Here is a 27,756-nt window from a genome sequence, read left to right as displayed (position 1 = left end):
TTGCTTCCTCCCTCAACATGTCTCATATCCTTCCTTCAGATTCCCCACATTTGGGGAAGCAGAGTCTACCCCCTCCCTCTTCCTCTTCCCATCCCCACCCCTGCCTCCCCCGGGGAGCTTTTGACCAGAGGATGAAAAGATACGATCAAAACATGGTGCTTGTGAGCAGGAAGCTGAAACAGGATGAATGTCACAGACCCCCACCCCAGGCATGACCGGCCAGAGCCCGACCGAGAGGACCAGTGTTTGCTGGGCGGCGGCGGCGGCGGCGGGGGCAGGGGTTGGGGAACTCTACTCTGATCGTGCTAATTGTGGCAGAGCAGTATGGTTCATATTGGTCAGCATCAGGAAAAGGACTTGCCAAGCGGAACAGCTCTGCTACCTTGGCTACTCACCCACCTCCCCAGCCCTGAGGCAGGACCTGCGGAGAACTCTTCATGAACACGCGGGAGAGGAGGACCCCTCATACCAGAATAACAGCTCCGTCCCAGGGGCCTGGGCGCACACTCCTGCAGTCTCTATGGGCAGGGAGAGCCTGAGTAACCCTCTTGTTTCCTGGGGTCACATGTCCACCCCAACGCCCTACTCCCTGGGGTCACATGTCCACCCCAATGCCCTACCCCCACTCCCCAGGGCACAGGGTGACATCCTTGTTCTTGTTTTTGCTGGAATCCTCCAAGGGGCTTGTCTTACGAGTATCTCATTTTGACCTCATCCCAAACCAAGCCAGAGAATTAGCAGCTTAGGCAACTGTCCATGTGATTGAAAGCAACAATTCCCCAGAGGCTGGTGCCCAGCAGAAGGATTAGGGAGCTTTGTAAAGAGAGAGGCTCCAGCCCATCCTAGACATGTCGGATCAAAATCCCTCGGGGGGAGGTCTGGGGGCTCTCCTTTGTTGCTGGTTTTAGAGCTGCCCCAGATGCTTCCACTCACCAATCAGATCAAATCTGGGAACCTGCCAAAGGAAGCTTCCCCCTTACTCGTCATGGGACCTGAGAGTCTATCTTTTGAGTAACGTCTTTGGGTCTCCCAGAGCTTCCATGAGGTCCTGTGGGCCTGTTGCCAGGTCCTGAGACAGGGAGAGTGTGTCAGCTAATGCCTCGACAACAGCTGCCAGACGAGACTCGGAAGAAATCTCCTTTGTTAACAGCACCGATTAAGCACATAAGAGCCACCAGGTCCTTGTCCCCTGGGGACAGAGCGGTGAACAAAACACACAAAGCTCCCTGCCTTCATGGAGGTTACCTTTATAGTAGAGAGAGAAAGAGACAAAAGTCGGGCTGGACAAAGAAAATATGTATGGTATTGGACAGACATGAACGCTAAGGAGGAGTGCAAAACCCAGGAAGGGGCAGGGGCTGTGCAGGTGCGAGTCTCGAGTGCGTCTGCATGCCGGGCCCTCAACTTGAAACAGCCTGGTCTCACTGAGAAGGTGACATTTAAGTGAAGACTTTTGAACCAGGAGTAGCACAATCTATTTTAATATTATCGGTCTGGCTGTTGGGAATAGACTGAAAAGGGCAAGAGAAAAACAAGGAGACCAGGGCCATCTAAGTGAGAGGTGATGGGCATGAATTCATCTTCTGTTGCTGCAGGTCGGTGGCTTAAGGTGTCACAGAGGGGCGCCTGGATGGCTCGTTTGGTTAAGGTTCTGACTCTCGGTTTCAGCTCAGGCCATGATCTCAAGGACGTAAGATCGAGCCCTGAGTCTGGCTCTGCTCAGCGTGGAATCTGCTCACCCCAGGGGTCCAAGGACTGAGGGTGGGGGGTGGGGGGGGGACTCCAATAGCACAAGGTTAGGGACATGAGAAAGAAGCAGCACAAGGACAGCAAAAATTGCACGTGCTGAGATAGGAGGAAACCAGGAGACACTGGTCCCTGGGGGCCAGGAGAAGGCAGGAGATGGGGTTTCGGGGGGAGTGGGAAGGACAGCTAAGTCCCTGCGTGAGACGGATACCTGTGGGACCAAGGGCACGCCTTACCAATCTAGCACATGGCATCTCTCCCCACCCCAAGACACACACACACACAACCCAAATACCTTCTAGCATGGAAATCAAGCCCGGTGTCCTAGGATCTAGGCAAAGGAGCAGAAAAGATCTGCTGTCCCCAACCCAAACTCCCGCAGACGTGCTGCTCGGATGCGGTTAAGCTCTATGTCTTGTCCTATAGACCCTGTCCCCCTCGCTCCATCTGCGATTCCCAGGGGGCAAGTCTGTCACCTGTTGCTGGAAAAAGAAAACACCTTAGGTAGGCAACAAGGTCTCCCTCTGCTTGCCACCCACTGAGCCCCCTGGAACTGTTATTGATTGAACAATCAGATCATTCGTTCCTGCGTGGGAAGCACCAGCTGCACTCGTGTCACCCATAGGGTGACTTCCCCGGGGAGGCCGGACTCCAGTCTGAACCATTGTTTGCATACTTTCAACGAGAAGGCTCCCTTTAACTAGCCCCTGTATTTCATTCATCGCTTGCGGAACATCTGCCCAGTTCTCGGAATCAAACCAAAGGCAGACCCTGCATGAGGCCATGTGCACCAGGCATCTTGAGTCTTCTGGCGAGACAGGCAGCTGAGGAATGTTCGCGTCTACCAGCTTGGATTCCCTCCCCTCGTCTCCTTCTCCCTCCCCCCTCACTGCCCCCTCTCCTCTCCCTTTTCATTTCTGTTTCTGCACCCCACCACTTCCCCTGGAGTTTTAAGCAGCACTTAGACCCCGGGTCCTCAAGCTGGTTGCATACTGGAATCTCCTGGGAAGTGAAAAAACAAAAAACAAAACTATTGCTGCTTGGGTCCCACTCTCAGAGATTCTCATGTCACTGTTCTTGGGTGTGGGCTGGGCTTCGAGAGTGTTGAAAGCTCCTCAGGGGATTCTAATGCTCCGCCAGGTTTGGGAACCAGTGCCTTGGTGACCTTCTGAGCCGTGGGTCCCAGCGCAATACTCTCAAGCTGTGGAGGGAGGAGCTGGGTCTACCTCCAGCGCCTGGCCCTGCCTCTCCCTGACATTCCTGGTTTCCAGGACAAATGCTTGGCGCCAGTTTGCCCCAGCCGAGCACGGCCGACAGCTGCAGCTTGCCCTATAATGCTGTGTCCCTAATAAATGACACGATCCGGTGGGGACTCTGATACTCTCTACATAGCTTCTAACTTCTCTCCGCAGCTTCCCTCCTAGGGCACCTTCCACCAGCTTTCTGTGTTGGCAACGTCAGCGCTCCCGCTGCCGCTCTAGCCCCGCTTGTAAGCAGTGGCAGAAGTAGGGGAAAGGTGGCTGGAAACACCCATGGGCATGTGTACACGTGCCTGAGCACACACAGACGTATGCGAACACAATCAATGAATGAGACTGAGAAGTGGGATTCTGTTCGTATCGAAATTGTCTGATACAGACGAAGGGGCCCCAGTGCTCCCTAATGTCTGTTTTTGTGGCATTTATTAGAGGAGAGACCTGGGTCCCTTGCCACTGGAGCAGGTCTTGCACAATGAGCTTCCCGCTTAGAAGTAACCTGTCTCCCCCTCCCTTCTCTCCCCATCTGGGATCCTTAATTGGCAAGATCTAAACAGCAATATGCCTGGGCGAGATCCAAGTCTATTAAATGCCATAACTTTCAGGCTTTTTGAAAATAAAAATTGGCACTAGTTTCCAGAAAGCAACTTGGTAATAAGCCTTAAGATTTTGAAATCCATTCAGTGTATATCGTTTCATCTAATTATTTTACTTCTTATCCTAAGGAAATAGTCCAAGATGTGGCAAAAGATTTATACATAAAGATCTTCAACAAAGTGTTATGTATACTTGCAAAAAATCAGAAGTAACTGTACACATTCTGTAAGATTGGTTTAATATATCATGTATATCACAGTACAATGAAATAATCAGACCATGACAAAAATGCTAAATAAGTGCTAATAAAAAATGCTAAATAAAAAATACAGAGAAAACTTGTAGTTATATACAAGGAAGGGAAGCCGTGGACAGAAGGCACCACGTTAAGAGTAGTTTATCTGGATTGTATGATCGTGATTGATTCTTTTTCCCCCTGAATTTCCCAAGCTTGTACTCTGTGTATAACCAGAAAAAAAATTTTTTTTTTCTTTATGGAAAGTTTTCATTTCTCATTAGCACAGCAAGCATGGTGCAGAGGCTGATCTCAGAAGTGACCCCATAGTCCTCTTCCAGTCACTGCCTGTGGGCACACAGGTGTTCCAGGCCCTTCCGTGCTCTTTGTCACACTTGAGTCCCCAGCAGCTCTGACGTGGCTGAGGCGGGGAGCATCCAGCCCTCCTTAGGCGTCCGGCTGGGCACTGGGGTACACCTGCTGGGTAGCGGGACCCATGTCGCCTGGGAGAGGGTCCGCCACGTGAGGACCGTGTGTCATTCCTGTTCTCCTTCGGCACAGTGGACCCAGCCAGAGCCTCAGGAATTGGCGATCTCTCCCAGAGAGATCACGCGGGAGCACATTTGTTCTTCCGTCCAGAGGTATTTGTGAACCGTCTTCTGTGGTGGCAGGCGAAGTCCCCACTCGTTCCAGTGACACGGTGACAGGTTGTTACCCGAAAGAGCTGACTGGTAGGGCTGAAAAGGCAAGCTTAGGACCAGAGCATGGCCTTCCACAGGGCAGACCAGTCCACCTACTAAGGAGCTGGAGGCGTGGTCTCACCCAAGGTTGCTCTCTGTGTTCGCAGATGGAGGTGATCGTCGGGGACTTCGGGATCGTGGTGGTGCCCCGGGACGCAGCGGACACAGACCGAATCATGAATCACTCCTCAATACTCCGCAAATACAAAGTGAGTTCTCCATCTCCTAGCTCTGTGGCCTGCTCCTTCCCCGAGGGGCCTGCTGTGGGGGAGGGGGAGGGGGGCAGGAGGAGGAAGGGCACCTGAGGACTTTAAGGGGGAGGGGTGGGCAACCTGCTTCCTCTGCTCTGTCCCCAGAACAACATTATGGTGGTGAAGGATGACATCAACCATCCCATGTCTGTCGTCAGCTCAACCAAGAGCAGGTACGTTTGATGCCCAGCCAGAGAGGCCTTGGTCAAATGGGCCGACAAGCGTTAATACAACTTTCCTCGGTTCAAGCGGACCCTTATGTCTGCTGACCCTGCTGCCTGTTATTCAGCCTTCTTTGGGGACCTCGCGTATTTGTCCCCAATCATTTACTTTCTTTTTTTTTTTAAGAGTGGGGGGGTGGTTAGAGGAAGAGAGAGAGAGAGAATCTTTTTTCCCCTCTCCTAGGTTTTATTTATTTGTTTGTCAGAGAGAGAGCCCAAGCAGGGGGAGCAGCAGGCAGAGGGAGAAGCAGGCTCCCTGCTGAGCAAGGAGCCCAATGTGGGACTCTACCCCAGCACCTGGGCTCATGACTTGAGTCGAAGGCAGATGCTTAACTGAGCCCACCAGGCACCCAGGAGAGAGAGAATCTGAAGCAGGCTCCACACCCGCACAGAGCCTGACATGGGGCTTGATCTCACAACCCTGAGCCAAAATCAAGAGTCCGACATTCAGCTGAGCCACCCAGACACCCCTCAGTCATTTTCTTTTAAGGGTGGTGGGGGGGTTGTTAGCTGGTTTTAGCTGGTTCATGGGAGGAAGAGGATGTTTTTAGTTTGAGACTCTTCAGTTCGAGGTGTTTATGAAATAGTGTATTAATGAGCATATAGGCTAAGCTGTCCTAACAAAAAAGAGCCCAAATAGTCATGGTTTCAATAAAAGATGTGTTTACTTCCCTCTTACTGAAGTCAGAAGAGATTGAATCTCTGACCTCTTCCATGTGAAGCTTCTATCTGTGGGTCCACAGCTGCTGCTGGGGCCGCTGGAAAGGGCAGGAGCTTTGTCCTTAAAAAGGTGGCTCGGGGTTGCACACATCAGTTCCCCCTGTGCCCCCGGGCTCAGCCCCAGTCGCGTGGCCACACCTTGCTTCAAGGGAGGCCAGCAAACGGACTTGATGTGCCCAGCTTACACTCGGGAGGTTCTATTACTGAACAGAAGCACAGAGAATGGATGCTGAGGGCCAGGTGACAGCTCCGCCACCAACTCCAAGTGGAGACGTCCGGGGGAATGGGGAGATCTGTGAACATGGAGGTCTGGGAGTGGAAATGGATGGAAAGCCTTGAGCACGGAAGTGTAAACTACATTAAGAGTATGGCTGACCTCCCAGGGAGAAGCAGTCCCTGAGAAGCATTTAGAAGGCTCAGGAGCCTTCAGACCAGCAGCGGTGCTGGCCCGAGAACCAAGGCGAGAGAGGGTGCGAAGATGGAGAGCCTTGTCGTCTCTGTCGCGGATTTCCGAGAAATGAGGTGGACCCAGCATTTTTAAAGGTCTGCTGGACTTCCTCCCTGGAAGGTGATTCCGTAGACAACTCAAAGAGGAGCATCAAACTGTGAGGCAAAAGCCGAAGCCCAACTGACAAGGGCCACTGGGGGGAGAGGGGACGGATTTGTTTCCAAACATGGCTGCGTGATACAATTACCCCACAAACTTACACAAACACACAAATTCCTGTGTCCCCTTCAGTCCCACTGAATCAGAATCTGTGGTGGATGAGCCAAGGGGTCGGCTTTCTGGGGGAGTCTTTTTTTTTTTTTTTTTAAGATTTATTTATTTATTTGACAGACAGAGATCACAGGTAGGCAGAGAGGCAGGCAGAGAGAGGGGGAAGCAGGCTCCCCGCTGAGCAGAGAGCCCAATGTGGGGCTCGATCCCAGGACCCTGAGATCATGACCTGAGCCAAAGGCAGAGGCTTTAACCCACTGAGCCACCCAGGTGCCCCTCTGGGGGATTCTGATCAAGTTGGGATTGGCACTTGGAAACCGAGAATACAGGCCACTTTCTCCAGAAGTCTCCCTGTGAACCATGCAGGGAGGCACGTAGGGACCTGGCTTGCTTGGAAGATCAAGACAGACCAAAGAGGCCATGAGCCAGCTTCTGAGAGGGTCTCACAGGGCAGGGCTCACTGCCTTCCAGAATCTGTATTTCTGGAGGAGTATGGGCAGTTTTTACAAATAGCTCCTTGGGGCCTGACATTCCCAAGACCATCATATGAGCAGAGAATGGGAAGCAGCCAGGCCAAGGCTGGCGCACGCAACTGTGAAGAATCCAAGTGCCTCACTGGAACCTTTCGTACCCGGCAGTGCCTTCCTTCTTCCTCCCTCCCTCAGAGGAGATCACCTCTGTCAGGGCTCCCAGGAGGGAAAAGTGGTCCATGAGGAGATTCCTTGTCGTGAGACCATGATGCGGAGAAACACGAAGGAATAAGATAACAGTCAACACATTCAAATACCTGCTGTGTGCTTGGGCTGTTCTAAAGGCTTTGCATGACTCCTTTAAGCCTTTTATTTTTATTTTTTAAATCCTTTTAATAACTGAAGGAGGTGGGCCCAAATATTTGCCTCATTTTTAGAGAGGAAAAAACTGAAGAACAGATGGGCTTGAGTAACTTGCCTAAGGTCCCTCTGCTGGGAAATGGCAGAGCCAGGGTGGTAGGGAGTCCCCAGGGCGGGGAGGAATTCTGGGGCAGGCGAGCTTTGTCCCAAGAGGGAAGCCATTCATGGAGCCTAAGCAAAGGCAGAGACTGGGGTGTCGGGCAAACCCCTTCCCTGGGAGAGTGGGCAGGCGGGCGCGTCCTTCCGCCTTGGTCAGGGAAGGCGTCCTCTGACTCCTGTGTCTTCTCGCCCAGGCTGGCCCTGCAGCACGGGGACGGCCACGTGGTGGACTACCTGTCCCAGCCGGTCATCGACTACATTCTCAAGAGCCAGCTGTACATCAACACCTCGGGCTAGCAGCCCCCGCGCTCCGCTCCGCTCTCCCCTCGTCCTCCGGCAACACACCGGCCGCTCCACCTCTGTCAGTCCCCCCGTTCTTCTCCTGCCTCTGTTTCTCCATCTCCTCCTCTTGACTGTTCCCCCCACTTGCTGGCTCAACCGTCCAGAGTGTGGGGGACCTGCAGAGAACCACCGCACACCCTACTCAGCAGTCATCTTCGGACAGGCTCTCCTCTCGTCTCCGGGTTGGGGGTGGGTGAGGGAATGGGGTGGGAGCGGGGGGAAGTGCAGCCGCCGGAGACGTGCTGGCGTCTGCCTCCCAGCATGCTCTAGAGCGCGGCTCCGGGCCCGTCCTCCCAGCATGCTCTAGAGCGCGGCTCCGGGCCCGTCCTCCCAGCATGCTCTGGGGAGGCGGCTCTGGCGTCTGTCTCCCAGCATGCTCTGGGGAGGCGGCTCTGGCGTCTGTCTCCCAGCATGCTCTAGAGCGCGGCTCCGGGCCCGTCCTCCCAGCATGCTCTGGGGAGGCGGCTCTGGCTCTCGCCTTCCCAGCATGCCCTTTACCACGAAGGGCTATTTTGTTCTTTCTTTTCCTTTCTTCTCTTGTTTTTTGTTTTGTTTTGTTTTGTTGTTCTTGTTGTTGTTCACTCCTCATAGAATTTGGATGAAATCCGTGTCCGTGGTTCTTTATGTTTGTAGTCTTGATGCCTTCCTGCGGTGGTAACGTCCCTTTGGGCGGACACCGTAGCCAGCCTCCGCGTGAGAGCCGCACCCGGTGAAGAAGGCCAACCACCTCCACCTTCCCGGCACCCCCACTTGCCCACTCACGCCCCACACACCCCCACACACAGCAGCTGCCGACTAGGCTCAGGACCGAGGCTTTCAGTTTCCAAAACCTGGAAGGCAGGTCTGGGAAGAGTAGGGTTTCTCAGAAGAATTTGTGTCCATTTCCTTAGTTTCAGAAGACCATTGTCCGATGCTCAGCCCCTGTGATCACACAGAGCCAGTCCATCCCTATATCCAGGTGGCATCTGTACGCTTCCCCCTTCGGGCTGTGACTGATGGCAGAGTGGGTTCCCTGCCAGCCCAGCGTTCCCAAGAATCCTTCACGTCACCACTAAGCCCTTGGAGGTCCTACCTGGCCACGTTCCTGCCTCTGAGAAGAATCACCTATTCAAGGCCAAATCCTACCAATGCAGGCATTTCAGAAATAAAATATGCTAGGAATTCACTCAACCCTAGAGATCTTTGCTAATTGGAATTATTTTTTGCCTGTTTGGCTGGGAACATTTTCTGTCATGATGCAAGTCCAGGATGACCAAGGAGAGAGAGGCCTGTTGCCCTGAAGGGAATTGATGGTTCTCACCTTCTCTTCCTGCAGTGACCCAGGTGGTGCCCAAGGTCAGTTTTTTCTTGAGACACAGTACCTTGGCCTTGTTTCTGGAGCTGGTCGTATCTCCTGCAGAGCCCAGAACCACAGTCACTGCCTGAGGAAATCTGTCTGACAGGGGAGTGGGTTCACAGAGCAGAGATCATGGGGGAGAGGGCATTAAGAGCCACTAGATGGTTTCATCCTTTTTCTAACTTCTTACCTTCCTCTGCTGCTCCTGCAAAACGTTCTGACAGACTGTTCTAGTTGTTCAGGTCTCGCTCATGCCCTGTTTTGAGAGCCAAAAGGAAATTATCCTCTTATGCTCTCTCTCATCTAGTCCCTGGCTCTTGGGATTTTGGTTGTCTTCATGGAATGAAGCAACGGGATGCTTTAATCAAAATCTAGTATCAGTTATGGCCCCGGAGGGGTGAGCTGAGACCTGACATCAGGGACACCATTCTTCAGTACCCATTTCACGTCTGTGACAGTCTTCATAGCCTCCAGGGAAAGGAACTGGATGCAACAGAACAACATGTTCAGGTAGCATTCAGGAAGGATTTTGGAAATAATCTCCAGGGGAGGAAATGAAGAACCTATTTTTGGGTCTCAGTGTTTGGTTAAGGACCATGGAAGCTAAATGAAAAAAAAGAAAACTTTCAGAGATTAGTTGATTCAACATTCTCCTTTAAAAGATGAGGGAGCAGAGATCTTCTGGATTAAATGGCTGGTCCAAGTTTATACAGCAAGTGTAGAGCCTGGCAAAAGGGTATTGTTTCCCTGACCCTTAGGACTTTGTACCACATGATCTCTGTCCCCCCAATTCCCCATGATACTGACCAGGTAATGAGTGGTTTCTATTCTTTTCAGCCTTTACCAGGCATCTTTCTCTTAAATCATGTCTCACCCAGGTGCTCCTCTATATCGCATAGCGTATGCCAGTCTTGAGGGACGAGGGACGAGGGGTGTGATGGGGAGGAAGGTTATAGCTCAGAAATCAAGAGATCTCAGCAGTTTAGAGGAAATCCCAAAATAGTGACCCTCAGAATCCAAGAAAGGATGCTCTATGGAAGCTAGGAAAGACCTCAAATGCTCAAGATGACACTGAAGAGAGAGAGAAAGAGACAGAAGAGCCTTTGGGCAAAACAGCCCTAAGCCAAGAAAAGAAAACATTTTCAAGGATGTGAAGTTTATCTATGGTTTAATTTGTTATGAGGATCTACATGAGCAGAACAGAGAAAACAAACATCTTTTGTCTGTTTGATGCACCCCATTATTCTTATGGGCTCTGTGGTCAGGCCCCCTTTAGTCCACAGCCCATGAGAGGGAACCTGTGGGACTGGCTGTGCGTGGCTGGTGTGGGGTAGGATGGTGCACAGGAAGGAAAAGAACAGGGGCAGTAGAAGATGTCTGGAATGAAAGGGGGCAGATCTGATCTTGGTGGATCACAGGGATTGTATTAAAATAGCTTTCCTTAAATCCAAGAAAAAGTGAATTTTCTTTTGGGTAGAATTATCCATTCCCCAAACTGTGCCATTCGTCATTTGCTGGGGGGAGGTCAGAGGCCCCCTCAGTCCAGGGCAGGACACTGTGCCTGTGATCTTGCAAAGGCTAGCACCAGAAAGATTCAGAGTCTGAAGTAGGGCCCCAGGTGACATGAGGATGCCCTCTAGCCCTGATTTCCCCTTTGGGGTCCCCCTTCTTCCTCCAAAGGCCAACTCAAGGCTGGAATGGCTCTGAGAAAGGCATGGGCTGCAATGATCTTGTTAAGAGGGGTCAGGAGCCTCATTTCCTGCCTACCAGTGAAAAACATCTCTCCTGCTCTGCAGAAAGTGTCTGATATGGGTAAAAACAGGCAGGAGGGAAACCCTTTGTGCCAGTGACTCTCCTCGAGGAGTGGCCCTCTGGGGAGCTCTGTGCTGCTACCTGGTACCTCATTCGCCATCCCCTCCCCCAGGCAGTCTCTGGGTCCTTCTTGCTTTCATTTTCCTTGAATGTACATAGGAACAGGGGAGGAAAGTCTCTTATTGAAGTGCCTGAAACCCAGAACTAGAGCTTCTAGAGTCGCTCTTCTTCCCACCTCCGTGTGGAGAACCCTCCCCCAGCATTCTCTGGTCTCGTGCTTCAGCTTCTCAGAAAGAATAGAAGAACTCGCTGTTCTAATTAAGTAGAAAGTGAGACTCAGTCATCAAACTGCAGCAAAAGGCAGAGAATTTTAGGAAGACATGACTGTATTTTAACAACCCAATCTCCTCTCCCAAACTGATATAAACACACTTTGGGAGACTAAGAGAGAAAAGCATGTTATTTTATTCCATTCATCAAAAGAGTGACGCAAAACTAAATCCATAGACTACGAAAAGCTCAGGATCTCTCCCAAGGCTACCACAGGAAGGCCGACAGGTGAGATGGGGGAGGATAGAAACAGGGACTGATTTTGTAGCTCCTGCAATTAGGACACCCGAGGAATAGCACTGTGGTAAAGGAGCACACGCTTTCGGTCAGATTCATCCAGTCTACACCTTCCTAGAGCTGCTGGGTGAATGTAATTCTTCATGGCCTTTCTTGGTTGTGTCAGTTTGGGGTGTCCTATTCGCCTGTTCCAGGTACTTAGGAATGAGCTACTCTCTTTTTCTTCAATCTTGCCCAGGTCCAAAACTCAGTTTGATCCAAACAGTCTCATGGATTAGCATGGGGAGGGGGAAGCTTTTTTTTTTTTTTTAATCACTTTTGGTCACTGAATCTGCCATTTTAAGAGTAGGATTTGCTTTATGAAAATCACTCCATTCATAAAAACTACACTGAAGTTGCAACACCATTTCATAGTGAAATATTATGAGTAAAATTTTGTTGCTAGGATAGTCATGGACAAAAGTTTTATCAGCAAAATGTTTGAATTACATTAATAAATAAGACAATGCTACTAGTCTTGTGTCTTTGTCCAGAATCTTCTCTGCCAGTTGCAGAATTAGTCACCTTTTTTGTCATAGTCTTACTTGACGGGAGCCAACAGTTGCAAAAATGTTCTTAGAGCAGATTTTCTGCCTGGCTTATCTGATGCCACATGTGTGATATAAAAGCATATACAGCCACGCCCAAGGGTTGTAGGCAGGGAAGAATAATTAGCAAACTTGTGAACCGCACCTGAGTTTTCAATGAAAAAAAAAATGAGTCTTAGAACCTACCTAATCTTCGGTTTCTTATTGCTTCGCTTTGGCTCCCTAATGAAATTAGTTCTTTATGAAACAAAAATGTACTTGCAAAAACTAAACTTGTATAACTCACTTTTGGTATAAAAAAGCCTAAATAAGAAAAATCATTAAACTCACCGTTTTGACAGTGTAAACAAGCAAAAAAAAAAAAAAAGAATAATTGTTAATTTCTCAGTTCTGCTCTATTAGTTCTTATCTCGTTTGTAGTTGTGACATGCATTGTGTGCTGGTATAGATCCAAATGGTGATTGTCGTTAGCTAGTATCAGTTACGATTCAGAAGGTAAAATAGCAATTCCCCTGTAGACCCCTCATTTAGGGCTTAGTCACTTGATTGTCAGATTAGTTGTGCTTTAAAAAAAATCATTTTGGTTCTTACTATGTATTTTGTTGTTATTGTTTAAGATTGGAATTAGTTAGCTTCGTGTGTGTCCATCTGGGTTTGGTGGCCCACCGTAATGATGCTTGATATGCCTTGTAAATTGATTACTTGTGTTTATGTTTGCTATACTGGCCACAAACCTAAACACTTTTTTCCTCTGTCCTGAGAGTATGTAATGTTGAAAATTTGTTTAAAATTGGGCATAAACACTGGTTTAGTGCTAACTTACATTAACTTATAAAATATATGTACTAACTATGAATTAATATTCATGTACATACACATCTCTTCTCTTATGACCCATAAAAGTAAGCTTCAGATCTTGGAGTTTCTTAGGAAGCTCCATGTAGCCCATAAAGGAAGCAGAAAAAAAAAAAATCTAACCTCTACTTTCCAGGTGGCAAAATTGAACCACAGCAAGAATCCACAGTGCTCCCATGACCCTGCAAAAATATTGAAAGAAGACATAATAAATATATCCCCGTCCTTGAGCCTCATTCCAAACATTGGACATTACTGAGTATCGTCTTCCCCTTTCCTCTGGCCTCCCAAGACTACTGACAAGAAACCACATCCTGGGATAAGATCAGAAATACATCTGCTAAGAAGCCATAGCCTATGTGCAGTTTCATCCCTTACCCTTCCCCCCAAACAGAAATCCCTATGAGTCAAAGTAGATGATGATAGGCATAATGACTTACCAGCACAATTAATCAGAAAGCTCTCAGGGGAGAAGTACAGAGAGTTTTCACTACCAATTAGAAATATGGATGAGAACCAGGGAGGACAGCTCCCTTAACTTGACAGGGTCAGGACAAGACCAGCAACAGAGGCCAAGTCCTGGGTGGGTTTTCAGCCACACACCCTTTCTCTCTTCTAAGGGATAATTTGTAAGGTCCTCAGAAATGAGGGAATCATGTCTATACCAAGGGAGTCACATGAGTCACTTTCCAATTCCCATCTCTTTTCAGAAATCATCTCCCATTTGTCAGGGAAGATGGTCTATTACCTCCTTAACAATTTATCTCATTGAGGAATCCCTTTATGATCACATGGTATTAACTAATGGAATCCCACACCAACTTCCCTAGAACATGTACTGCTTAATCTCATACTTGGCAGAGACAGACGCCAATCACTAGTTACGCATTCTAACGCATTCTCCCTTTCAAAGTGTAAGACTGCCCCTGAGACATGGCTTCTTACCAAGGGGCTATATCTCCCAGACCCCTGGCAAGTCGGATGTGGTCATAAAACTGGGTTCTGGATCATGGAACGTGAGAGAAAGTGACGTGCATCTCCTCCCAGGCCTGGCCCCTGAAAATCTTCCAGGTGTCTCCCACTTCTGTGTCTTCTTCCCTTCCCACTCATTGGAATGGAAATGTTTCCCAGGGCAACCTTAGAAGTCACACGTTGTAAATGGAAGCATTCTGGAATGTGGAGGGTCATCCTACCGACCTTCTCCCCATTCATCACAAAAGCAAGAAAAATGTCTACTGTGTTTGAGTGATGTACATTTTTAGGTCTATGTAACAGCGGTTAATCTAACCTAATTAATAAATACACATTTCCTGGGCACTAGTCGTTAATTACGGTGAGAGATTTATAGGATATATGATTTAGTATGCCAAGACAGGATTATAAATTCACTTCTACAGAAGGTAAAGCAAAGGGATCAGACCTCTCAGAATTTGTGGGGTTAACGTGGACAGGAATGGAATCTTTTCCTCAGCCACTTGGCTAGATGGCCAATTCAGGATCTTAATTTATTAGATTTTTATTTATTTAAAAACATGACAATGTACCACAAACTACTGATTTCACCTTAATTTCATAGCCAAAGAAAAAAAGACAAAAATATTAATTAAAACCCCACCCCGTTCAGGTTGTTACAGAAATAAATCCTTCTTCATGCTTAGGAGACAGCACCAATTAACTCTCATAAAGGCTTTAATGGTTGGAAAGGGCAAAACAAGATGTTCAAAAAATGTGAACTCTAGGTAGGACTCATTGCTGTTTCTGTGGCATTTTAGTTTCCAATGCTTTGGTACCTCCACCTTAAAGTTTGACAAATGAGAAACTGACCACAGGCATCTAAGAATTATTCTTTATTCAAAAACAAATCCACAAAAAGCCAAGGAAGTACAAAGGCGAGTCTGCACCAACATCTTCCAACCCGGGATGGAATCATTTCTGGTTTTTCCTGCAATTCCCATTGGTATTGTCATGACTCAACAGTCTGTTGCAATCAGGTGTGGAAAGGGGAGGAGGGACAGCTGGAATGAGAAGTGTGCACAACCCAGAGCCATCCCGGCTTTGCCAAATCCCAACTGCCCCCATGGGAGTGTCTTGCAACATATGTTCTGTTGAGAAATGAGGTTGCAAACCAGGGGGTTATTGCAATAAAAATCACTTCTATTGAACAAGAGTTGTACGTTTAAATTTATTTTTTTAGTGTTCGTCTTCATTACTAGGCAATCAACTCTGTGAGGGCAGAGACTATGTCACCACTGTACCCCGGCCTGACACACAGAAGGTACTCAATAAATACATGTTGCAAGGATGGATGGATGGATGGATGGAAGGAAAGAAGGAAGGAAGGAAGGATGGATGGATGGAGGATGGAGTCTACCCAGCTCCAGTGTGAATAGCAACATTCTCTGCTATAGGGAGAGAGAGTGAGAAAATAAAACACATAGACACAATTTTTAGTGTTTGAAAAGTGGGACTGATTTAGGACTAATAACTCTTCTATATAATTGTACTTCTTTCAATGCCCAAGTTGAATTTCTCTATCACTTTGAAACCCAAAAGTAAGTACCTTCCCAGTGTTTGTTTAGCTGGTCAGAAATGCTTTAATAAAAATGTAGTCTCTAACGAGTCATGGCATCATCAGAGAAAGGATGTCACTTCCAGGTCCCAGAAGAACTCAAAGGTGGCAGGACGCAAGCAGGCACCATTGGTCCAATTGGACCAGCCTTATAGACTCTCACTCCATCACTAGTCACTTCTTCCAGCTTGAAAGTGGAACACATGTTGACACACTGGGTGGTAAGTGGGAGGAACTCCAGTCAACAAGAAGCTTGCACTGGACACTATAAGTCAACATTATTTTACTGGCCACAGTGTGACTGGGCTTCACTCTCTGCTCAGACATTAAGAATTGTATGGGTGGGCAAAGTTAAAAAAAATTTCCTCTGGTCACATTACCTGAAGAATAAGCCGACTAGAGCCCAGCAGCACCTGTCCGTACTCCAGGACTCAGTCTGAGACTCTCTTGAGGCAAACACCTGGCCGTGTGGCTTGTCCTTCCATCCAGTCCACCCTTCAGGGTCCAGGCCCTTGGCCAGTCTCATACCCATTGCTATCTGCCCACTGCCCAGCATCAGGAAACAAGCAGTATCACACTGGTGAAAGAAGACGTTGATCTGGCCAAGCTCTCGGGGATGGGGTCAGGTTCAGTGGACCTGAACATGCCCATTCAACATGCTCAAATGTCTCTCCATCCCACCCTTAGCCACAGGAGGTGGCTCTTGAGTTCTGTATCCCAAAAGCCTCCGTGAGCAGTCTCTACAGCAGATTCACTGTTGCTCGAGAGCCTGCGTGTTGTAGCAGCCCGGAGGAAGGTTGTCTCTGATATTCTCCAGGTTCTTCACGTCAGCAAGAATCCCGTCTATGCTCATCTCCAGCACATGGAGGCGGCCCTGCTGCCGACGGGTTCTCTCTTCCAGCTCTGCCATCAACGGCCTCAGCTGGCTATTGATCTGAGCCTTGGCCCGGAAGAGCTTCTGCTCCAGTAAGGTCAACTTCTCTTCATCCACACTGCCAGGCTGACCTATTTGAGGGCATGAGAAAGGAGATAACATAGAAGGGCTGTGGTTAGATCTCCTAGAACACGTGTGGGCCCTCTAGACCCTTAAGTGGTGGGCCCGGAGAAAACCATATGTCATGCTTTTCTAGGGGCATCTGCCTAGCTCAGGTGGTGAAGCATGTGACTGTTGATCTCAGGGTTGTGAGTTCAAGCCCCAAAGGTGGTGTGGAGTTTACTTAAAATAAAAAACTTCAATCTAAAATAAAATAAATTTTAAAAAAAGACTTATTTTGCATCGGGAATAATATAGAAAATATTCTGAGAGTGCTAGCCTAGTTACAAGTTACGAACAGCCCAGTTCAAGCCTCTGAGCTCTATAGTTAAGAAACAGGAAGCTTGGATTTCTCCTTTCACATCGGTACCCACTGTTCATGCTCTGAAAGAATGAAGGCTGAAGGTCACAGGAGACTGAACACCGTCCAAGGTGTCTGCCCAGTACAGCTCACCCTGAGAGCAAGACCAACTCCCAACGATGTTTACCGAACTACCCTTAGGAAATATCTTGCTATTTTCCATTAGAAGACCTTTAGAGACTGGTTGGGCTTTTGGGTTTCTAGAGGCCAAGGTATGCTTTGCTACTTGGAGGATAGATTCCAGCTGTTTGGAAATGATACGAGACTTCATTCTGGCCTGAGTCCGTGGGAATCCAGCTAGATGCTCGTTTATTTCCCATATGAAATGCAGTCGTATTTGTACAGGTATGTTTTACCCACACACAATCTAAAACTAACGTCAGCATGAAGGGCCCCTGGCCAGACCTGTATGATGTGAATAGGGCCTGTGTGACCTTTGGTCAATTCAAACTCAAGGTCAGGCTGCCTCCACATCTGAGCTGCAGTGATCGCACTGGCCCGCCCGCTTTATGGAGCCTGGGGTGACGCCATGGTGACGGGCTCAGGACTCCAGGGTGCAACAGGAGGAACAGCAGCATAACAAAAAAGGGAGATCCAGAGCACTGGTCCTTCTCCGAGGAGCAGGGCGGAACCAGCAGGCGGCGGTCTGTGCCATGCCGAGAAAGTTAAGGAAGTTTGGGAACACAACAACCATGTCCACGGAGGGGCAGCCCAAGCTGCTCACAGAAAGGGCAGGAGCACTGGCCACGAAGGATCTCACTTCGAATCCCACCTCCACAGTTTACTATGTGATTCCTGGGACATGATCAACCTCTCTGAGCCTCAGTGGACAGCTCCGTGAGATAAAATAATAATAGTAAAATAAATAAATAAAACCCATCTCAAAAGACCCTTCAAAGGTGTAAGTGATATTACACCAGAGAACACCTGGCAGAGCCCCGGATGCCTGGTAAATGTTTCACAGTTCCCACCAACCACTCCCCACACTCGCAGCTTCTCTTGAAAGGCCCTATTGGTTTCATTACTTTTTTCAGAACCGAAACAACGCTGCTAAAATCTCCACTGGGGAGTAGGGTTTGGGTTTTTTTTTTTTTTTTTTTTTTTTGGTTGTTGTTTTTTTTAACCCTTAGAGGGTCTTTACTCCTTGGGGCTTATTGGACCACAAAGCAGAGTCATCAGTTTAACAAAACAGTGTTATCTCCCGAGGTGAGTGAGGACGGTACTCCACAGAAAAATCAGATTTTGAAGTCCTTCAGCTGGCGGTGCCTGGGGGGCTCAGTTGTTTAGTGTCTGCCTTCAGCTCTGTCTTCTGGATGGGTAAAACTGATGGCAAACCCTCATCCAGCCTGTTAATCCTCATCACGTTCCCCCCCCACCAGGGGAGGGGTTCTGTAAAACTGAATTCTGGCTGCCCTGTGCCATCAAATCTATTTTGTCTGAAAATTTTGCAGTATCTCAGGTACCTACAACCTTTACATTTCTTCTGGGCTCCTAACCAGGCAGGTCAAGTTCCCACAACTGGTTGTAACAAGGTATAACTGCTGGCTGGGGATAAACAGCAGAACCAGCAAGTAACTCTGGACTTCACAGGCTGTGGGAGAATCTGCCCCCACCCCCACGCCCCACCCCCACCGCCTCAGGGCTCAGGCTCTGTCACCCGCCTCCTCCATTCCTTCCCACCTTTCCCCCTTTCACCCCACCTTTTGCCTAACCAAGGCTCCTCCACTCACTCCCACCCTCCACTTCGTGGCCTTTCTGCAGACTACAGCGATGATGTTACTTCTCTGCCCACAACCGCCCACGAGCTTCCCAGGAACAAGGTCAGAACCCTTAGCAGGCCTGTCAGACTGTCCCGTCTTCTCTTGAGCTGTGAAGGTTGAATACTTCCTCCACAGTCTGCTGTGGGATGGGCGAGACATGGTCAACCTCTTTGCGCTTCAAGGCACCTTCCCTAAATGCACCCAGATCTCTGAGCTACAGACCTTCACCTCCAAGAGCAATAGGTACTCAGTGACCCATCTTTAGATGGTAAAATCGAGTCCAGAAAATGTGACGTTGTGTGCCTGAAGCATCTGGGCCCAGAAATAAAGCAAATTTCCGATACCCTTGTGGGTACCCTATGGCTTCTGCTCAGTGGGGCTAGGAGCACAGCTGGAAGCTTAGGCATAGCCCACATACTTATCAAGTGTAGGATGCTGTCCAGTGAGTTGAGGGTGTCTTGGATCGTAGCTCCAGCATTCTTGGCTCTGTTGTCAACTCTTTGGGCTTCTGTAATTACCTAAAGAAAAAGAAATACAAGGCAGTCTTGAAAGGGTGTCTCTCATGTTGGCAGGTTTAAAAGAATCTCCCGTGAGAACGATGGGAACTGACCATCTGCACTGCATCTGTATCCAGGTCAAACTCTTGCTCCTTCCTCGCCAGCTCTCCGTCCACATCCCTCACCTCACCCTTCAGAGTGGCCAGTCCCTTCTCCATGGCCAAGGCTCCATCTGCTGTCACATTGGCTTCCAAGTTCAGACTTCCTATCTCCTGGGAAAAGAAAGGGAGCCAGGACGGGAGGAGAGCGAGGGGTGAGGCACAAAAACATCCCAGGGACAAAGAGAGGAAAAAATAAACAGCTGTAGCCAGTAATTTAGACGAACAAGAGTCAGACTCAGAGACACACCCGTGCCCAAGCTCTGCTTCCAACGAATTAAGTGGGGGTATGTCTGTGGGGACTAGGAGCATCAGCAGTGAGACGCTGATTTCCTCTCAGGTCAACGCTTATCAAAAAGTGAATGCCATAAAAACAATTTGGGAAAACCCAGAGGGTGAGAAAGTCACATCACTTCCTGTCGTAGTTCTTTGCTGCCACAGTCTTTTGAAGCAACTTTTCTAGGATCCTTGAGAGACAGCTGAGTTCAAGGTGCAGAGAAGGAATGGGCTACAGCTGTCACTTTTCTTTTAATTAGGACAAAGTTTATCAATACCTTTACACCCATAAGCTGTTACGAAACATCAAATTGCAGGTGTCTCTGTGCCAGAAGCTATATAAAGAGAGCCACATGAAATTGGTCTCTACCCTCAAGGGACTTAAAATTAGAAATCATTCTTGCAAATTACTACGTGGTCCAAGAGTGAGGTCAAATAGTCCAGATACAAAGAGTTCCCTCCGGGCTTTCCAGAGTTGCATAAGCATTTTGAAGTCATGCCTAAATGAGAGTTATGAAGCTCTCTCCTAGCCGAGAAGCACAGACTGTATTGTAGCATTTCACGTGGGGGTTGCAGGATATCTAGTCTACCTCCCCTCATTACACCGGGTGTTCCTTGAAGAGAAGGCCTGGGTCTTTCTCAGCTTCATATTCCCAGCACCAAGCACAGTGCTGGCATGTAGTGGAAGGGGAAAAAATGAACACGCCACACTTAGACATAGAAAATAGACATAAGGGAACCAGGACTCCAGAATTTCATAATCTGGACTCCAACACTGATGATTATTGTTATGGGGTTGAATGGTGTCCTCAAAAGGATATGCTGATGTCCTACACCCCAGGACTTCAGAACATGACCTGATTAGGAAGTAAGGTTGTTGCAGATTCAATTACTTAAGATAAGGTTATACTGGAGCCCAGGGAGCCCCTAATTCAAAATGACCAGTGTTGTCACAAGAGGGGTCAGAGATACCCAGGGAGAAAACCCCCCTGTGATGACAGAGGCAGAGATTGGAGTGACACTGCTGTAAACCGAGGAGCACTAAGGAGTGACCGTCACCAGCAGAAGCTAGGAAGAGGCAGGCAAGGTTTCTATCCAAGAGCCTCCAAGGGGCTGTGGCTCTGCTGACATCTTGGTTTCTGACTTTTAGCCCCCAGAGCTGCGAGAGAACAAACTTCTCTTGTTTCCAGCCATCTCCTCTGTGGTCCCTTGTTACAGGTGCTCTAGGAAACTCATGCAAGAGTTGATACAAAAAAAAACAATCTTGGATGGTTCCTCTCCTGGTATTGTCCAAAAAGGGAGCTGAAAATGAAGGCCCTAGCTCTCAGTCCATGACAGCCTCGTGAATCAACCCACAAAAGGGGCACGTAAGTGGTTCTGGTGTTGCCATGGACCGGGGACTCCTCGGGACTCTTGAGATCTAGGCGTCAAAATAACCCCGAAGCTCTCTCCTTTCCCATATGACCCTTGCGTTTGTGGATGCTCGTGCCAACCTGTATTTCAATTTCTCTTTACCTGCTCTATCTTGTCAGTGATCTCCAGCGCCTCCCTGGCTGCGGTCTTTGCCCTCTGGGCGTCCGCGGCAGCACCGCCCAGGGCTGTCTCTGCTTGCTTGGTCTTGTCACTGGCATCTTCGACCTTCTGGCTGATGTAGGGGAGTCTCTTCATGGCCTCTTCTGCTTCTGCTTTTCTGTCTTCGACCTGCAGGTCAAACTCTGAAATGAAGACAAGAAAAAATTGCCATGAAGATGCAAAGTGACTTATGAAACTAACGAATGAAATTGAATGGGGGCTTTTTAAGAAAAATCCCAGGAAGAGAGTTATTACTGCTTGGGGGCAAGAGTGTGAGAAGATTTGACTGTTACTGCCATAACAGTATATATATATATATATATATATATATATATAATTTATTTGTTGGAGAGAGAGAGAGAGAGTGTGTGTGAGCTAGAGCACAAGCAAGGGATGCTGCAGAGGCAGAGGGAGAAGCAGCCAACCCACTGAGCAGACAGCCTGATGCAGGAGATGCAGGACTCGATCCCAGCACCCTGGGGTCATGACCTGAGCTGAAGGCAGACACTTAGTTGACTGAGCCACCTAGCAGAAAGCATCTTAAAGAAGGCACTGAAAGGGCCATGATTAGGTTGTTGCTTAGAGAAACTGACAATCAGCCTGCCCTGGGTCTCCACCTAAGACCCCAAAGTAGATCAGAAATAGGTAAACTCTTTGAAGCCCAAAGTTTCAAGCCAGAGCCTTGAACCCGAAGCTGCCAGTGATGGAAGCTGGAGGTTGAACAGAATGGATAGTAGGGAGGACCTTCCTGTAAGAAATCCCAAGACTTTAGAAATGCTTCTTTTTTGTTCTTGAGTGAAGAAACCTAAATTGTAACCAAATCTCTGCAAGGCACAGACCCACATTTCCTGGGATGCAGGTGCTGTTGAGAGTTCCGCTATCTTCACCACAAAGAAACCACATTGACTCTACGTTGGAACCAACCAGGCCACCAGAGAAAAGGAAAACTGTCTGTAGTAGGATGCTGGATCTGTGAAGGACCTTAGAGATCCTTTAACTCAACCTTCTTTCTTTAAAGAAGAAGACATTAGGGTCTGGAAAGCCTGGGACTGGCCTAAGGTCACACAGTGCGCTCAGAGCTGTCATGCGGCCCAGCCAAGTTCCATCAGAACTCAAGCTTCCTGACATCGAGCTAAATGTTAATACAATCAAATGTTAATACAATTTCTTTCTTTAGGAAGATACTTATTAAGTGTCTGTAACTATCCCAATGTAGCTATCATTTCAAGAAATACACAGAGATTCAAAATAAAGTTGTGGTTATTCCTTTAACATATTAAGCAACCTGAACCATGAAATGCTTACCTCGGAGGTTTTTCAGGATGTTCTCAACTTCATAAAAAGTGGCATTGCCCATACTTAGTGCTTCTTGGGCCCTGCTTTTAGCAAGGTTGGCCCGGGAAAGCAGCTGATCTGATGTCTGTAAACAGGAAGACAGAGTAAGATTAGAGTAAATGTAACACATACTCAGGAAGACCATTCCAGTTGGCAGAATGACTCAGACACATTTCTCTTCGCGACAACAGAGTGCTGTGATTCCCCAGACGGTCTAGGGGTGCTGTCGCAAAGCCCTCCACAATCCCGGACGGAGCAAGCTCTATAACCCAACGGCACAGCCTGTATACAGAACAGTCTCAAACTCAAGTCCACTATCAAGGACAAGTGCAGTTTTGCAAACAATTTTTTTTAAAGATTTTATTTATTTATTTGACAGACAGAGATCACAAGTAGGCAGAGAAGCTGGCAAAGAGAGAGGAGGAAGCAGGCTCCCTGCTGAGCAGAGAGCCCGATGCGGATGCGGGGCTCAATCCCAGGATCCTGAGATCGCTACCTGAGCCGAAGGCAGAGGCTTTAACCCACTGAGCCACCCAGGAGTCCCTGCAAATAATTTTATACTCTGTATACTTCCTAAAGCCAAGCTAGTAGAAGAAGCTGGAGCACAACTGAACTCCAGAGGCCTGAGTCCTATTCCTAGGTTGAGGGCAGATTCAGTGGGCGGGACCAGAACTTATTAGATCAAGCTGTCCGCATCTCAGTTACTCCACAGTGGTACTGAGCCCTTCAGAGAGTTTTCTATGGTTGTGTACTGATGGCCTCTTGCCATATTCATTCATACGGTATGCATCCACTCCCTGTTTGTGGAGTGAGTGAGTTAAAAAAAGGATACCTGTCTCCCATTCTTTCCATTCTGTAAGAGCTGCTGGGTTTCTTCTTCCCAGTTTCCCAGACTGCTTTGCACATGCTTGAACTCATCCATATGCCGAGTCACCAGGCTTGAGAGAGCACCAGTTTTTTGTTCGAACTTCTTCACTTCTAGCTGTAAGTCCAGAGAAATGCAGGAGTCAGACTTGCTGCCCAGCAGTTGCCACACCAGCTTTCTTAGGAGCTGGTGTCACTGTTTGAAAACAGCAATCCCAACATAAAACCTAACAGAAATGAAAGAAAGTGCCTATCGATAGTCAGACGGCAGTTTCCCCAAGCGTCTCTCTCTCTTTTAAAATTTTACATGTTGGCTTATACATGCGTGGAAACATTTTTGTGGGAATCACTGTGAGTGCTTTTTGTGTGGTTAGAAAGCTGCATCTTCTTAATCTAGTAAGTTTCTGATAGTTAAAGAAATGAACCTCAGAAACAATGTAAAACTTCTGAGAAGAACGGAAGTCTTCCGAATGGCTGTATATAGAAATGTACTGTAGTTCGGACCTAAATGTAAATACCAAGCTTTAGCTTGAATAATTTCCCACAAGTTTCAGTAGTCCCCAAAACTAAGGAGGAGATATAAAATTGTTATCCACTAATAGGTTCAGGATGTGGGCTAAGGCTTTTTCGGAGGCAAAGAATGGAGTTTCAGAACAAGGAAATTGTTAACAAGAAGAATATTCTTCCTAATCTAACATAAAAGGGTCCCGTGGAGGAAAAGCTAAAGGACTGAACCATAGTATGGAACCCTCCCCGCCCCCCCGCCCAGAGAAGCAGGTATGTGACCCTTCTTCTGTCCATCCAGTGCATCACTACATGCCCTTACCTGAAAAGACTGATCACTGACTCCTGGCAGCTGAGACACGGCATTGAGAAGGCGAAGACTGTGCTCGTAAGACCTATCTGCTTCAACGTCAGTTTGAGTGGCCTCCCCCGACAGTCGCTGGGCCAGGGACTTGGCCTTCTCCAACCTGCAGGGCAGGCAAAAAGAGAACTTGGAGGAACGACTGTTTTTTAAAAATTATTATTATTATTAAAAGCATTCATCCTGTTGGGTAAAAAGTATGTCGCTGCAGTTATCAGAAGAACCGAAATGAGGTTTTGTGCCAGATATGCGTCCCTCTCCACAAGCTAAACATAAGCCTTAAAGTATATTCAGGTTGGGTCTGAAGGATTCAGATAATCCTTGATCATATCTTCTTCCCACATGCTTCCTTTTGTCAGATGGATTTACTCACATCCTCCAACCACCACTTCTCCAAGCACTGCAATCTCTCGGTCAAAACCCAAGTTTTACTCAGTCTTTCCTTCTTCCAGACATAAAGACATGTCCCTTCCCCGAGATTAACACTCTCGTTCTCTCGTCCCTTAGGACTGATTTCTTTAAAGGAAGCACGGTGCCCCTCAGACGTGGCCTGTGCTCTGCAGGCAGATGAGGACTAGCTTGGCACATGCGAGAACCCGTCAAACATACTTTCCCATGAGCCCTTGCACCGCGGAGCCGTCCAGGCTGCCTCTGCCTCCTTCCCGCAGGGCGTTGTGGGCCAGCGACAGCGCCTGTTTGAGGTCATCCTGGGTTTCCCTGACCAGCCGCTCCATGTCACTGGCTGACCCAACATGGCTGAAAGGATTCAAAACAAAGAATTTGAGTTTTCTTAGCAAAGGTCTTCCTTTAGGTCTTTGGTCAGAAGGAAGAGAGAGTACGGGGAACTGGATTGCCAAGAAAGGCCAAACAGAATTGACCCAGACTGGACGGAATTAGAGGAGCTGTCAGGAAGCAGGAGGTGTTCTGGAGATGGAGCTCTTGTCTTAGATCCTAGCTCGTGAACTTTCGGTCTGTAGGGTATCCCGGGGGAGCGGGACGTGGGGCGGGGAGACGGGTGTGAGCAGTCTCAGGGGGACGAAGTATTGCATTTATAAGGTCTTTTGTGCCGGGAGAAACCCCTAGGTCTTATTTCGTCCAGGACCCAGCCTCCCCTTCACTTTTGCTGCAACCCTACATTGGGTCCACCACCAGGGGGAACAGAGCCTGTCCATGAAGGTCACCCAAATGCTTACAAAGTGATAAAAACAAAAAACAACACAGCAACCAAAAACAAACTCAGGAGGCAGTTTATTCCACGAAACACAAATCCGCCTCCTTCACTGACTGAATTCCATGTGGGATTAGCAGAGCCCGTCACCCTGCTGGGAGCCAACCTCTTCTCCATGGTGGGATTTACAGTCAGGCAAGGACTAGGGAGCTGCCAGTTACCACTGGGGCTCTGCAGAGCCGGTTTTGGGGAGGAGGTTCCTTCTCTGCCGCCTTGGCCCCCACAGGCTAGCAAACAACGGGTTGCTACTTGTTCCCAGGCTCCATGTGGGAGCCTGGGAGTCCCTCAAAGCTGCAGAACGTTCTTTTCCAGAGGCTGATTCATTTCACAGGGCCCGAAAAATCCCATCTGACACACAGCAGAGCCATACTGTGAGTCATAGAAAAATCCGAGTTAAAAAACACCCCCACCCCAGACACTTGCCAAGTGACCATGCCCAGTGGCCACTCACATACTCACATAGGCTAAAAGCCAAGAGGTTAAAAAAAAAAAAAAAAAAGGCTTCAAAGCAAGGAAATGGCTGCAAAGGTCCTGGAGGTAATGATATGCTGCTTAGGTCCTGAATACCCTACGGTCTTGTTCAAGTCTGGCCTTGCAGAGATAGTCTGAAGCAGGGGTCCACTTACCTATCTGCCAGTCTTGTGGCCTCCTGGGCCAGGCTTTTAAAACCATTTGGCCCCACGTAGCGCTCTGGGGGAGGAATGTTCTGCGGAAAGAGGAGACTTGGTTAAAGCTTTGCACTCAGCCCCGGAGTAGGTATTTCAGGTCAGGATCTCAGGGCTGTGAGACTGAGCCTATGGGGGGGCTCCCCGGTCTGCGGGGGTCTGCCTGAGATTCTTTCCCTGTCTCCCTCAGCCCTTCCTCTTGCTAGCTCTCTCCCTCTCAAATAAATAAATAAATCTTTAAAAAAAAAAGAATAAGGTAAAAATCCAACTTTAAAAAGCTTCTGTAAATAGACATATTCATTTAAAAATACATACACGCTAGTAGTATTTTCATATGTATTTAAAGAATTCATATGTATTCTATTCATATGTATTCTATTCTAACAAAATGGACTAAGTTTGGATGATGTTTATTTCCTAATAACGGGATCCCAGGGAATTTTTATTTATTTTCCAAGTTCTCTACAACAAACATTTTTGTAATAAGGGACATTCTTTCAATCCTTCATTTCATCAGCATAATATCTGACTGTCTTCCAGTTTCCTTTATCTGTCTTCTACACACCCACTCACATTACTGTCGCCATCGGCTTCTTTACTGAAAAAGAGACAAGCGCTCACTCAGATCTCGCCCTGCTACCACGCTACGAATGACATCATTAAGAACAATCAGCCTGGCAGCAATTTTTTCCCCTTTTCAGAATCCTGTCTTCACTGGATTCCTTCCTCTTCCCACCATCCCTCCCGCTTCATTTGTGCATGTGTTGGTCTGTTCCTTCGCTCATGCAGCAAACACGTGTCACAGCCACATACCATGCTGGGAGCCGAGAACACACACATGAGTAGAACCAAATCCTGCCCGCTCGGAGCTCAGAAGCGAGGAGATACGCAGCAGGAAGGGGGAGGAAAGGCGGCCAACGTGAGGTTATGGTTCGCAAGAAACGCGCTGGGAAGAACAGAAATGCAGTAAAATGGGAAACTGCAGAAAACCCAAGAACACGAAGAACAGGTACGAGAGAGACGGAGCAGACGTTTCAAGGAAGAGAAGTCCAGGCTCTACCGGAGAGACCGAGAAAGGTCAGCGACCGCAGGCGGGTCTCCCGATGCGGCCGCGCTCCTCAGTACCCGGAACCCGGGGGCACCTACGGTGTTTCTCAGGGAGGCCTCGCTCTCCTGCAGGCTCCGGTGCGTCTGCGTGAGCAGGCTGCGCGTATCCTGAACTCGGTTCTCATACTGACTGCCCAGGGCCCGGATTCTTTCCACGGCCGTCTTGAGGTCGTTGAGGCGGTTCCGGTAGCTGCTCCCTTGGCTCCTTGCCTTGGCCAGCTGGAGACCGAGAGATTTACTAGCCCCTGGTACCAAGAAGGAAAAGGAGGATGAGCCCTTTCCGAGCCAGCGCGGGGAATCGATAGGCGGGAGGGTTGGACGAGTGACTTCGACTGGCTAATGGCAAAAGGGTGACAGCCCAGTCAGTGAATGCAGGCGGCCACACTCTTATCGCCATCACACGGGTCCCAGGAGAGTCAGAGACGGTCCTTTGATCTCTGCAAGTGCTGGACAAAGACACCCCCCTGAACTGATACCCAACAGAAGATTATAAA

General features: G+C 48.4%; 2 protein-coding genes and 1 long non-coding RNA gene across 7 annotated transcripts in view; 1 reads left to right on the top strand and 2 right to left on the bottom strand.

Annotated features, from left to right (window-relative positions):
- The window catches only part of NMNAT2 (nicotinamide nucleotide adenylyltransferase 2), a 188,694-nt gene extending 179,709 nt beyond the window's left edge, over positions 1-8,985 (top strand). For all 4 annotated transcript variants that reach the window (XM_045074296.1, XM_013064214.2, XM_004767924.3 and 1 more), the window contains 3 exons: positions 4,682-4,783; positions 4,931-4,998; positions 7,668-8,985. In XM_045074296.1, the coding sequence (XP_044930231.1) occupies positions 4,682-4,783; positions 4,931-4,998; positions 7,668-7,770 (273 nt within the window). In that variant the 3' untranslated portion in view covers positions 7,771-8,985. The remainder of the gene's footprint in view (positions 1-4,681; positions 4,784-4,930; positions 4,999-7,667) is intronic.
- Positions 8,986-12,174: 3,189 nt separating this feature from the next.
- On the bottom strand, positions 12,175-14,006 carry LOC123390365. The gene is made up of 3 exons (XR_006604956.1): positions 13,918-14,006; positions 13,096-13,154; positions 12,175-12,262 (listed from the first exon to the last, which is right to left on the bottom strand). It is a non-coding gene; the product is annotated as an uncharacterized LOC123390365 (long non-coding RNA).
- Positions 14,007-14,804: 798 nt separating this feature from the next.
- The window catches only part of LAMC2 (laminin subunit gamma 2), a 56,479-nt gene continuing 43,527 nt past the window's right edge, over positions 14,805-27,756 (bottom strand). For both annotated transcript variants that reach the window (XM_004767923.3, XM_013064213.2), the window contains exons 15-24: positions 27,302-27,507; positions 26,117-26,196; positions 24,872-25,018; positions 24,224-24,368; positions 23,366-23,515; positions 22,504-22,618; positions 21,142-21,341; positions 19,306-19,464; positions 19,114-19,213; positions 14,805-16,546 (exon numbers count right to left, since the gene is read on the bottom strand). In XM_004767923.3, coding sequence (XP_004767980.1) covers positions 16,293-16,546; positions 19,114-19,213; positions 19,306-19,464; positions 21,142-21,341; positions 22,504-22,618; positions 23,366-23,515; positions 24,224-24,368; positions 24,872-25,018; positions 26,117-26,196; positions 27,302-27,507 — 1,556 coding nt within the window. In that variant the 3' untranslated portion in view covers positions 14,805-16,292. The remainder of the gene's footprint in view (positions 16,547-19,113; positions 19,214-19,305; positions 19,465-21,141; positions 21,342-22,503; positions 22,619-23,365; positions 23,516-24,223; positions 24,369-24,871; positions 25,019-26,116; positions 26,197-27,301; positions 27,508-27,756) is intronic.

The sequence above is a fragment of the Mustela putorius genome, unplaced genomic scaffold (assembly GCF_011764305.1).
Source record: "Mustela putorius furo isolate JIRA1106 unplaced genomic scaffold, ASM1176430v1.1 tig00537335_pilon_pilon_pilon, whole genome shotgun sequence".
Taxonomy (NCBI): Eukaryota; Metazoa; Chordata; class Mammalia; order Carnivora; family Mustelidae; genus Mustela; species Mustela putorius.
This window is presented reverse-complemented; position numbering and strand designations above follow the sequence as displayed.